The sequence below is a fragment of the Dendrobates tinctorius genome, unplaced genomic scaffold (genome assembly GCF_039654945.1).
Source record: "Dendrobates tinctorius isolate UK_male_01 unplaced genomic scaffold, ASM3965494v1 ptg000026l, whole genome shotgun sequence".
Taxonomy (NCBI): domain Eukaryota; kingdom Metazoa; phylum Chordata; class Amphibia; order Anura; family Dendrobatidae; genus Dendrobates; species Dendrobates tinctorius.
The window spans coordinates 15,018,318-15,031,813 of NW_027361694.1; the positions used below are offsets into that span (position 1 = coordinate 15,018,318).

The 13,496-nt window shown below is 43.0% G+C and overlaps 1 protein-coding gene across 3 annotated transcripts in view; it reads right to left on the minus strand.

The window, feature by feature from the left end:
* UBAC2 (UBA domain containing 2) overlaps positions 1-13,496 on the minus strand; it is a 273,789-nt gene that overhangs the window by 20,074 nt on the left and 240,219 nt on the right. For all 3 annotated transcript variants that reach the window (XM_073569527.1, XM_073569525.1, XM_073569526.1), the window contains one exon: positions 4,127-4,231. In XM_073569527.1, the coding sequence (XP_073425628.1) occupies positions 4,127-4,231 (105 nt within the window). The remainder of the gene's footprint in view (positions 1-4,126; positions 4,232-13,496) is intronic.

The following is a 13,496-nucleotide window of genomic DNA, read 5'->3' on the forward strand; positions in this document are numbered from 1 at the left end:
ATGCTGGTAATACTGTTTGTGTTATTATTCAGTCACTATGTGGTCTGTTCTTGGTGTGGCATGTTTGTTCCTTGTATGTGGTATTATTCGGTCACTATGTGGTCTGTTCTTGGTGTGACATGTTTGTTCCTTGCATGTGGTAGTATTCAGTCACTATGTGGTCTGGTCATGGTGTGGTGGTTACCGCGCCCGCTATTACAGATAAATGAATATTCACTGCTCAACACGTCCATAGTCTCGGCATGGACAGCACTGAGTTATCCAGCAGCTGTCCTCTGCTTGTAATGACTTCACTGCCATGCGCTGCTTACAAGCATAAGTCAGCTACTGGCTTCAGAACAGGATGCTGCGAGGGAGTGCAGGGAAGGTAATTAGAATGGTTTATGGATTTTTTAATGTTTTTCTGATTGGGGGGGAATGCATACCAGGATAGGGATGAGGGGGCCATGCAGACCAGTACATGGAGGAGGAGGCTATGCATTCCAGGATAGTGATGAGCGGGTCATGCATACGAGGATAAGGATGAGGGGGCCATGCATACCAGGATGGGGATGAGGAGGCTATGCAAACCAGTATAGGGATGAGGGGCCATGCATACAAGGATAGGGATGAGGAGGCCATGCATACCAGTATAGGGATGAGGAGGCTATGCATTCCAGGATAGGGATGAGCAGGTCATGCATACCAGGATAGGGAGGAGGGGGCCATGCATACCAGGATAGGGATGAGGAGGCCATGCATACCAGGCTTATACTCAAGTCAATACGTTTTCCCATTTTTTTGTGGTAAAATTGGGTGCCGCGGCTTAAATTCAAGTCGGCTTATACTTGACTATATACAGTATTTAAGAACTTGAGTCAATCCATATAATATCACCAATTCAATTATTAACATGGACCACTCAGTAGAACCAAACAAGAATATAAATAGCTATAGATAAAGAGCAACTATAAGCTAACTTTGGCATCAATTACCTTGACCATCCTATTTCATAATATACATTACATACAAACATAGATCTCTTAGACTTGATAAGATGGAAGGGCTTTCTATTGAAATCCATATCAGAATAACTTTATAATCCTGGTATTAAAATAAGCATTTTATGAATCCAGGTAAAGGGAAGAACGCTTGAAAACCTACAGGAATTTAATTTCTTCCAACCCAGACTGACTGACAGCTGCAGTCTGTACTGAGCAGAGTGAGATCTCAGCATAAGGAGGGAGGAGGAACACTGAGGAGCTCTTAATCAGGCTAGGTGGGCAGAGATTTAGTTAATGGATTTTTAATAAAGCATTATTCAGCCATTCTGACATGAGAAAGTATGAGGCTGTTAGCTCAAGCTTCGAGATTTGCTATTACGCATTGGCTGGAACTTGTGATGTACACTCACTGGCCACTTTATTAGGTACACCTGTCCAACTGTGTGTTAAGACTTAATTTCTAATCAGCCAATCACATGGTGGCAACTCAGTGCATTTAGGCATGTAGACATGGTCAAGACAATCTCCTGCAGTCCAAACCGAGCATCAGTATGGGGAAGAAAGGTGATTTGAGTGCCTTTGAACGTGGCATGATTGTTGGTGCCAGAAGGGCTGGTCTGAGTATTTCAGAAACTGCTGATCTACTGGGATTTTCACGCACAACCATCTCTAGGGTTTACAGAGAATGGTCCGAAAAAGAAAAAAAATCCAGTGAGCGGCAGTTCTGTGGCCGGAAATGCCTTGTTGATGCCAGAGGTCAGAGGAGAATGGGCATACTGGTTCGAGCTGATAGAAAGGCAACAGTGACTCAAATTGCCACCCGTTACAACCAAGGTAGGCAGAAGAGCATCTCTGAACGCACAGTGCGTCGAACTTTGAGGCAGATGGGCTACAGCAGCAGAAGACCACACTGGGTACCACTCATCTCAGCAAAGAACAGGAAACTGAGGCTACAATTTGCACAAGCTCATCGAAATTGGACAGTAGAAGATTGGAAAAACGTTGCCTGGTCTGATGAGTCTCGATTTCTGCTGCGACATTCGGATGGTAGGGTCAGAATTTGGCGTAAACAACATGAAAGCATGGATCCATCCAGCCTTGTATCAACGGTTCAGGCTGGTGGTGGTGGTGTCATGGTGTGGGGAATTTTTTCTTGGCACTCTTTGGGCCCCTTGGTACCAATTGAGCATCGTTGCAACGCCACAGCCTACCTGAGTATTGTTGCTGACCATGTCCATCCCTTTATGACCACAATGTACCCAACATCTGATGGCTACTTTCAGCAGGATAATGCGCCATGTCATAAAGCTCGAATCATCTCAGATTGGTTTCTTGAACATGACAATGAGTTCACTGTACTCAAATGGCCTCCTCAGTCACCAGATCTCAATCCAATAGAGCATCTTTGGGATGTGGTGGAACGGGAGATTCGCATCAGGGATGTGCAGCCGACAAATCTGCGCCAACTGTGTGATGCCATCATGTCAATATGGTCCAAAATCTCTGAGGAATGCTTCCAGCACCTTGTTGAATCTCTGCCACGAAGAATTGAGGCAGTTCTGAATGCAAAAGGGGGTCCAACCCGTTACTAGCATGGTGTACCTAATAAAGTGGCCAGTGAGTGTATATATGGACATGAAAATATACACTCACTGGCCACTTTATTAGGTACACCATGCTAGTAACGGGTTGGACCCCCTTTTGCCTTCAGAACTGCCTCAATTCTTCGTGGCAGAGATTCAACAAGGTGCTGGAAGCATTCCTCAGAGATTTTGGACCATATTGACATGATGGCATCACACAGTTGGCGCAGATTTGTCGGCTGCACATCCCTGATGCGAATCTCCCGTTCCACCACATCCCAAAGATGCTCTATTGGATTGAGATCTGGTGACTGAGGAGGCCATTTGAGTACAGTGAACTCATTGTCATGTTCAAGAAACCAATCTGAGATGATTCGAGATTTATGACATGGCGCATTATCCTGCTGAAAGTAGCCATCAGATGTTGGGTACATTGTGGTCATAAAGGGATGGACATGGTCAGCAACAATACTCAGGTAGGCTGTGGCGTTGCAACGATGCTCAATTGGTACCAAGGGGCCCAAAGAGTGCCCAGAAAAAATTCCCCACACCATGACACCACCACCACCAGCCTGAACCGTTGATACAAGGCAGGATGGATCCATGCTTTCATGTTGTTTACGCCAAATTCTGACCCTACCATCCGAATGTCGCAGCAGAAATCGAGACTCATCAGACCAGGCAACGTTTTTCCAATCTTCTACTGTCCAATTTCGATGAGCTTGTGCAAATTGTAGCCTCAGTTTCCTGTTCTTAGCTGAGAGGAGTGGTACCCAGTGTGGTCTTCTGCTGCTGTAGCCCATCTGCCTCAAAGTTCGATGCACTGTGCGTTCAGAGATGATCTTCTGCCTACCTTGGTTGTAACGGGTGGCAATTTGAGTCACTGTTGCCTTTCTATCAGCTCGAACCAGTCTGCCCATTCTCCTCTGACCTCTGGCATCAACATGGCATTTCCGGCCACAGAACTGCCGCTCACTGGATTTTTTTTCTTTTTCGGACCATTCTCTGTAAACCCTAGAGATGGTTGTGCGTGAAAATCCCAGTAGATCAGCAGTTTCTGAAATACTCAGACCAGCCCTTCTGGCACCAACAATCATGCCACGTTCAAAGGCACTCAAATCACCTTTCTTCCCCATACTGATGCTCGGTTTGAACTGCAGGAGATTGTCTTGACCATGTCTACATGCCTAAATGCACTGAGTTGCCGCCATGTGATTGGCTGATTAGAAATTAAGTCTTAACACACAGTTGGACAGGTGTACCTAATAAAGTGGCCAGTGAGTGTATATGCTGCATGGACATGAGACCTACCCCGAAAAGTGCATAATTGCAGTCCTTGATACCCCAGAACGTTTTATACTATGATAGGTTTGAAATGGCTTCCTTTTTCCCTCTACAGAAAGTTACTTATATTTTAGATTTAGATGACATCCAATTTACAGAGGTAGCAAAAATCTAATTTTCCATAAACATGGTCTATAATAAAAAATTAAGGCAGATACTAGTATCTCTACTTTCTCCTATTGCTAAATATTGGTAAGTCATATACAAATGGCTTACCTGCTCTTCAGGTGCTGGAGGTGGTGGCGCTTGCGGTTCTGCATGATTCGCATCCTGTCGTTGCCGCAGTGGTTGAAAGAAACGATTCCAACCAAATATTCCACCCTAAAAAGAACAAATAAGGTTCTGAATTCTGTCTACAAACATGCAGATGGAGAAACTCAAAAAGCATTACTTAGTATAAGTAGGATTAAATTTGTATGTGATGATCTGCATGATCTGTCTTCAATAAAAAGAATAACATAAAACAATAAAAATATTTGATTAAAAGCTCTGTTAACAATAGATCAGTATCATGTTTTAATTGCCCTGACAGATTAAATTGCTTTGTCAGATTGGTAAAACCTACTTTTGAAAGCCTTATAAGTAAAATATTGTAATAATTATTTCACTTCAACGCATAAAAGTATTCTAATAGTAGCATAACATGATTCTGGAGCTAAACGTCTAACATATCATACATACAGTAGAAACATTTATCTGCCCTTCTCTACTTTGTCTCAAGAGATCAGAGTATAGCTCTCCAAACATAACAGTGGCTACAGTGATACATTATGCTTTTACCATGCAAACAAATTATGAAAAATTCTATTGCCTGAAAATGAAGGCAAATTTAATTATTAAGACAATAATACACAGAATACTTCATGTTTAACCCCTTCACCCCCAAGGGTGGTTTGCACGTTCATGACCGGGCCAATTTTTACAATTCTGACCACTGTACCTTTATGAGGTCATAACTCTGGAACGCTTCCATGGATCCCGGTGATTCCGACACTGTTTTCTCGTGACATATTGTACTTCATGATAGTGGTAAAATTTCATTCAAATAACTTGTGTTTATTTGTGAAAAAAATGGAAATTTGGCAAAAATTTTGAAAATTTCGCAATTTTCCAACTTTGAATTTTTATGCCCTTAAATCACAGAGATACGGCACACAAAAAACTTGATAAGTAACATTTCCCACATGTTTACTTTACATTAGCACAATTTTGGAACCAAAATTTTTTTTTGTTAGGAAGTTATAAGGGTTAAAAGTTGACCAGCGATTTCTCATTTTTACAACACCATTTTATTTTTAGGACCACATCACATTTGAAGCCACTTTGAGGGGTCTATATGATAGAAAATACCCAAAAGTGACACCATTCTAAAAACTGAACCCCTTAAGGTGCTCAAAACCACATTCAAGAAGTTTATTAACCCATTAGGTGCGTCACAGGAATTTTTTTGAATATTTAAAAAGAAATGAACATCTAACTTTTTTTCACAAAAAAAATACTTCAGGTTCAATTTTTTTTATTTTACCAAGGGTAACAGGAGAAATTGGACTGCAAAAGTTATTGTGCAATTTGTCCTGAGTACGCTGATACCTGATTTGTGGGGGGGAACGACTGTTTCGGCGCATGGCAGAGCTCAGAATGTAAGGAGCGCCGTTTGACTTTTTCAATGCAAAATTGGCTGGAATTCAGATCGGACGCCATGTCACGTTTGGAGAGTCCCTGATGTACCTAAACAGTGGAAACCCCCTACAAGTGACCCCATTTTGGAAACTAGACCCCCCAAGGAACTTATCTAGATATGTGGTGAGAACTTTGAACCCACAAGGGCTTTACAGAAGTTTATAACGTACAGCGGTACAATTAAAAAATCATATTTTTTCCACAAAAATGATCTTTTCACCCCAATTTTTATTTTCCCAAGGGTAACAGGACCCTAAAAGTTATTGTGCAATTTGTCCTGAGTACGCTGATACCCCACATGTGGGGGAAAACCACTATTTGGGTGCATGGCAGAGCACGGAAGGGAAGCAGTGCCATTTGACGTTTTTGGCTGGAATTGAGATCGGACACCATGTCGCGTTTGGAAAACCCCTGATGTACCAAAACAGTGGAAATCCCCCACAAATGACACCATTTTGGAAACTAGACCCCCTAAGGAACTTATATAGATGTGTGGTGAGAACTTTGAACCCCCATGGGCTTCACAGAAGTTTATAACATAAAGCCATACAATTAAAAAATCATATTTTTTCCACAAAAATGATCTTTTCACCCTAAATTCTTATTTTTCCAAGGGTAACAGGACCCTAAAAGTTATTGTGCAATTTGTCCTGAGTACGCTGATACCTCACATGTGGGGGTAAACCACTATTTGGGCGCATGGCAGAGCTCGGAAGGGAAGCAGCGCCATTTGACGTTTTTGGCTGGAATTGAGATCGGACACCATGTCGCGTTTGGAAAACCCCTGATGTACCAAAACAGTGGAAATCCCCCACAAATGACACCATTTTGGAAACTAGACCCCCTAAGGAACTTATCTAGATGTGTGGTGAGAACTTTGAACCCCCATGGGCTTCACAGAAGTTTATAACATAAAGCCATACAATTAAAAAATCATATTTTTTCCACAAAAATGATCTTTTCACCCTCAATTCTTATTTTTCCAAGGGTAAAAGGACCGTAAAAGTTATTGTGCAATTTGTTCTGAGTACGCTGATACCCCACATGTGGGGGTAAACCACTATTTGGGCGCATGGCAGAGCTCGGAAGGGAAGCAGCGCCATTTGACGTTTTTGGCTGGAATTGAGATTGGACACCATGTCGCGTTTGGAAAACTCCTGATGTACCAAAACAGTGGAAACCCCCCACAAATGACACCATCTTGGAAACTAGACCCCCTAAGGAACTTATCTAAATGTGTGGTGAGCACTTTGACCCCCCCCAGTGCTTCACAGAAGTTTATAATGCCCGGGCGTGAAAATAAATAATTCGTATTTTTTCCACAAACATGATCTTTTAGTCACCATTTTTTTATTTTCCCAAGAGTACCAGGAGAAATTGGACCCCAAAAGTTGTTGTCCAATTTGTCCTGAGTATGCTGATACCCCATATGTGGGAGAAAACTACTGTATGTGCCCACGTCGGGGCTCGGAAGGGAAGTAGTGACGTTTCGGAATGCAGACTTTGATGGAATGGTCTGCGGGTGTCATGTTGCCTTTTGAGAGCCCCTAATGTACCTAAACAGTGGAAACCCCCCACAAATAACACCATTTTGTAAACTAGACCCCCCAAGGAACTTATCTAGATGTGTGGTGAGCACTCAGAACCCCCCAGTGCTTCACAGAAGTTTATAACGCCCGGGCGTGAAAATAAAAAATTCGTTATTTTTCCACAAACATGATCTTTTAGTCACCATTTTTTTATTTTCCCAAGGGTACCAGGAGAAATTGGACCCCAAAAGTTGTTGTCCAATTTGTCCTGAGTATGCTGATACCCCATATGTGGGTGAAAACTACTGTATGGGCACACGTCGGGGCTCGGAAGGGAAGTAGTGACGTTTTGGAATGCAGACTTTGATGGAATGGTCTGCGGGTGTCATGTTGCCTTTGGAGAGACCCTAATGTACCTAAACAGTGGAAACCCCCCACAAATGACCCCATTTTGAAAACTAGACCCACTAAGGAACTTATCTAGATGTGAGGTGAGCACTTTGAACCCCCAAGGGCTTCACTGAAGTTTATAATGCCAGGGCATGAAAATAAAAAAATCGTATTTTTTCCAGAAACATGATCAATTAGTCCCCAATTTTTTCATTTTCCCAAGGGTAACAGGAGAAATTGGACCCCCAAAAGTTGTTGTCCAATTTGGCCTGAGTACGCTGACACCCCATATGTGGGAGAAAACTACTGTATGGACACACGTCGGGGCTCGGAAGGGAAGCAGTGACGTTTTGGAATGCAGACTTTGATGGAATGGTCTGCGGGTGTCATGTGCGTTTGGAGAGCCCCTGATGTACCTAAATTATTGAAACTCCCCACAAGTGACCCATTTTGGACACTAGACCCCCCACGGAACTTATCTAGATGTGTGGTGAGCACTTTGAACCCCCAAGTGCTTCACAGAAGTTTATAACACTCGGACGTGAAAATAAAAAAATCATTTTTTGACCCCAATTTTTTATTTTCCTAAGGGTAACAGGAGAAATTGGACCCCAAAAATTGTTTTGCAATTTGTCCTGAGTAGGCTGATACCCTACATGTGGGGGTAAAACACTGTTTGGGCGCATGGCAGAGCTTGGAAGGGAAGGAGCACCATTTGACTTTTTCAACTCAGAATTGGCTGGAATTGAGATCAGACGTTGCATTTGGAGAGCCCCTGATGTGCCCAAACAGTGGAAACCCCCAATTATAACTCCAACCCTAACCCCAACACACCCCTAACCCTAATCTGAGCCCTAACCCTAGCCCTAACCCTAGCCCTAACCCTAGCCCTAGCCCTAACCCTAGCCCTAACCCTAAGGCTGTGTGCACAAGCTGCGGATTTTGCTGCGGTTCCGCAGCGGTTTTGGCTGCTGCGGACCCACAGCAGTTTCTGCTGCGGTGTACAGTACCATGATTCCCTATGGGAATCAAAAACCGCAGTGCAGACGGTGCGGAATTTTCCGCGCGGATTATCTGCGGTTTTCAATCCGCAGAAAGAATTGACATGTCAATTCTTTCTGCGGATTCTCCTGCGGTTTGCCATCTCCTCTATTGAGGAGATGAAAAACCGCAGGACAAAACCGCAGAGCAATCCGCAGGTAAAACCGCAGGTAATTTGACCTGCGGTTTCACCTGCGGATTTTACAAAATCCGCGCGGATGAATCCGCACCTAATCCGCAGCGTGTGCACACAGCCTTACCCTAACGGGAAAATGGAGATAAATACTTTTTTTTTAGTTTTATTATTTTTCCCTAACTAAGGGGGTGATAACGGGGGGTTTGATTTACGATTTATGGCGGTTTTTATGTTTGGCGACTCTCACACGCTAAAAGACGCTTTTTATTGTAAAATAGTTTTTGCATCACCACATTTTGAGAGCTACAGTATAATTTTTCCATCTTTTGACCCACTGAGTCATGTGAGGTCTTATTTTTTGCGGGACGAGTTGACGTTTTTATTGGTACCATTTTCGGGCACGTGAAATTTTTTGATCGCTTTTTATTCTGATTTTTGGGACGCAGAATGAAGAAAAACCAGCGTTTCATGAATTTCTTTTGGGGGGGTGCGTTTACACCGTTCCGCGTGCGGTAAAATTGATAAAGCGGTTTTATTCTTCGGGTCAGTACGGTTACAGCGATACCTCATTTAGGTCGTTTTTTTATGTTTTTGTCGGTTTTATGCAATGAAAACTATTTTATATAAAAAATAATTATTTTTGCATCGCTTTATTCTGCGAGCTATAACTTTTTTATTTTTTCGCTGATGATGCTGTGTGGCGGCTCGTTTTTTGCGGGACAAGATGACGTTTTCAGCGGTACCATGGATATTTATATGCGTCTTTTTGATCGCGCGTTATTACACTTTTTGTTTGGCGGTATGATAATAAATCATTATTTTTTGCTTCGTTTTTTATTTTTATTTTTTAAGGGGTTCGCTAAAAGGGTTAACTAATGGGACAGTTTTATAGGTCGGGTCATTACGGACGCGGCGATACCTAATATGTGTACTTTTATTGTTTTTTTTTTATTATTTCCAAAAAATGGATTTATTGAGGGAATATTTTTTTTTTTTTTCTAATTTATTTGGCGATTTTTTTTAATTTATTTTTACATTTTTTTTTAATTCTTTTTACTTTATTACATAGTCCCAGGTGGGACATCACTGTCCTGTGACAGATCGCTGATCTGTCACATCACAGATCACTGTGACAGATCAGCAATCTGTCACAGGCATTGAAGAAGACTTCCTCTTGCCTGCGCTTTGCAGGCACTGAGGAAGCCAGATTCCTCAGGTCCCCAAAGGCCCCCGTCGCCATCTTGGATCCGGGGGGCCTGGAGGATAGGAGCCCCCGGCAGCAGCGCTGCACATTGCGCTGCCGTGGGGGGCTCAGGGAAGCACGGAGAGAGCCCCCTCCCGATGCTTCCCTTTAACTCCCAGTACACCGCGATCATGTTTGATCGCGGTGTGCAAGGGGTTAACGTGTCGGGGGCGGTCCGTGACCGCCCCTGACACATAATGCCGGGTGTCAGCTGTGATAATCAGCTGACACCCGGCCGCGATCAGCGGCGCTCACCACGTGGGCGCCGCTGATCGCGGTAGACGTACTATCCCGTCCACGGTCATACGGGCCCGGGTACCGTGGACGGGATAGTACGTCGGATGTCAGGAAGGGGTTAAGGCTATGTGCACACGTTGAGTATTTTCTTGCAGAAATTTCTGCAAGGTTTCTGCATCTCTTGGCAGGAAAATGCTGCAGCAAAAACAGGCGTTTATCCTGCATTTTTGTATGCGTTTTTAAACAGCAATGAAGGCTTGTTTGAGCTAAATAAAGAGATTTAAAAAAGTTTTGTGATGTAATTTCGTGATTCAATATCACCTTTTTCAAGCTGATGGGATTAGCGCTTGGTGTCAGCAGTTGTCACTGACACCAAGCCCTAGGCTTAGTAATGAAGAGGTGTCAGCCAAACACCTTCATTACTAAGCCGATAGTAAAAACAAACACACATTGTCATCACAAAATGAACCTACATAGGCTGTAACCAAACCGCAACTGTTAATTTTAAAGAAAAAAAGTAGAAAAAAAATTGTGTGGGCACCCACGTAATTTTAATAACTAGCAGAGGGGAAAGCCGATGGCTGATTTTAATATTCTGGGAAGGAGCCAATAGACATAAAAGGTTCCAAGGCTATTAATATCAGCTCACAACTGTTTGCTTAGCCTTTACTGGTTAGTTTACAGGGAGACCCCAGAAAAAATCTACATAAGGTCCCCCTATAAAATCTAACCAGCAAAGGCTAGGCAGACAGCTGCTGGATAAAATTAATAGCCTAGGAAGGGGCCATAGATATTGGACCCCTCACAGACTAAAAACATCAGCGCTCAGCCACCCCAGAAAAGGCGCATCTTTAAGATGCACCAAATGTGGTGCTTAGCCTCATTCTTCCCACTTGCCCTGTAGCGGTGGCAAGTGGGGTTCATATTTGTGGGGTTGATGTCACCTTGTATTGTTAGGTGACATCAAGCCCACAGGTTAGTAATGGAAAGGTATCTAAAAAACACAGACACCCAGAATAAAGTCCTTTATTTCAAATGACACAGACTACTTTAATGACTCTTAATGAAACCATACTCACCGGACACCTAATACACTGATGCCAACATCTACTGCAACAAAAATAAAATAATAAATCACAATATTTCTCACCTGTTCGCAGAGATAATCCATAATGTCCCATGACAATCCTGGTGACTTTGAGAGCAATCACTGATGTGACTGCTATCAAAGACAGCCTGCGATACACTGACAGGAGTAATCGTTCCTGCAGTGTAGCACTGAGCTGCCGTGAGAAAGTTCTCACGCAGTGGTGCCGTAAGTGAAAGCACCGTAGCTGATCAGCTGATGAACTCAGGTGACGTCTCTCACGGCAGCTCAGTGATACACTGTAAAAGCGATTACCTCCTGTCAGTGTATCGCCGGCGGCCGGGTAGAGTAGTCACATCTCCTGATGTGACTGTTTGATATGTGAGATCGCCGTGGGACACTCGGGATTATGTGGCCTACAGCAGAAAGGTGAGTATATGTTGGTTTATTATTTTACATTTTTTCTAGGAGACAAGGGCGTCGGGGATTTGGTGTTAGGTGAGTCTAATGTTTTTTTTATTTTTACTTGAATATGTATGTAATAATTTCTCCATCTACTAGATAGAGGTATCCATTTTAACATTTACTTCTATTTAAATGTGTAACTGAATCTCTCTACAGAAAACGGAGTCTGCACATAATTGAGAGCGTAGCAAATTGCACACACATATAACATTTATAATATTGTGATTCAATGATACTTATATATTTATTTCACATTTGTCATATTTTACTAACATTGTGGGTTACTCATCCAAATAATTATCTTATAGGGGATATTATCTCGCGCAAATACATGTGTACATATCTCATGACATCAGAAAATGTGTTTGCCCTGAACATAATCTAGAACAATGATGGCGAACCTTTTAGAGACAGAGTGCCCAAACTGTGGATTTACCTGCGTTTTACCTGCGGTTTATCACCTCTACAATGGAGGAGATAGTAAACTGCAGCAGAATCCGCAGAAAAGAAGTGACGTTATCTCTTTCTGCGGATTCAAAACCGCAGCTTTTCCGCAGTTAAAAATCTGCAACATGTGCACAGCAGATTGTAAATCACATAGATTTACATGCTACTGTACACTGTCTGCAGAACTGCTGCACATCTTCAGCGGATCTGCAGCAAAAACCGCAGCGTGTGCACATAGCCTTATGGTTTTGTAGCCCATTCCAGCTTTGTGCAGGTCTATGATCTTGTCCCTGACATTCTTAGAAAGCAATTTGGTTTTGCCTATGTTGTAGAGGTTAGAGTCTGACTGACTTATTGTGGACAGGAGTCTTTTATAAGAGACAGCTGTCTTTAATGCAGGTAATGAGTTGATTAGGAGCATCTAACTGGTCTATAGGAGCCAGTAGTCTTAATGGTTGGTAGGGGATCAAATACTTATTTCCCACTGCAAAAGACAAATAAATTTATATAATTTATACAATGTGATTTTCTGGATTTTATTTTTGATATTCTGTCTCTCAATGTTAAAATTAATCTACCCTTAAAATTATAGACTGTTCATGTCTTTGTCAGTGGGCAAACTTACAAAATCAGCAAGGGATTAAATATTTATTTCCCCCATCCTGGTATATGCTCCCCCATCCTTGTATATGCCCTTCATCCTAGTATATATGCCTTCATCCATGTAAATGTCACCCCATCATTCTATATGCACCTCATCCTGGTATATGTCCCACATCCTGCCAGCACCGCTGTTCAACACATAGAAAGAAAAATAAACAATAAACACTGCTACTCACCTTCCTTCCGCTTCTCTGCCGCCACGTCTTCTGAAGCTAGCAGCTGACTTCAACGTCCAAGCAACAGGGGGAGCATGACGTCATTGCCATGCGCCCAGTCGCATTTACGCCATCAACTGCTCACTTCTGATTGGTCTGATTGTCCGGCAGCATGTATTGTGGTGCATGTACCTGGCAAGTTCGTGCGCTGCAATACACTTTAGCTGCATGTGTGTCCTCGGAGGCAGATCCAGCTGAAGTAAGAGCTGGCGTTGCCAAGCTCCTCACCCGCCGGCCCACTGATGCGGAACGGCAAAGGCACATGTGCCCACAGGGAGGGCTCTGCGTGCCTCCTCTGGCACGTGTGCCATAGGCTCGTCCCCACTGATCTAGAACTTATAAAGGTTTATTCTAGCCGACTGGCGGCACTAACTGAGCACCGATCAGCAACTTACTTGCTGAAATCCCTGTTTAAGCAGGAAGACCACTCTTAACAATGCTCACTGAATAATC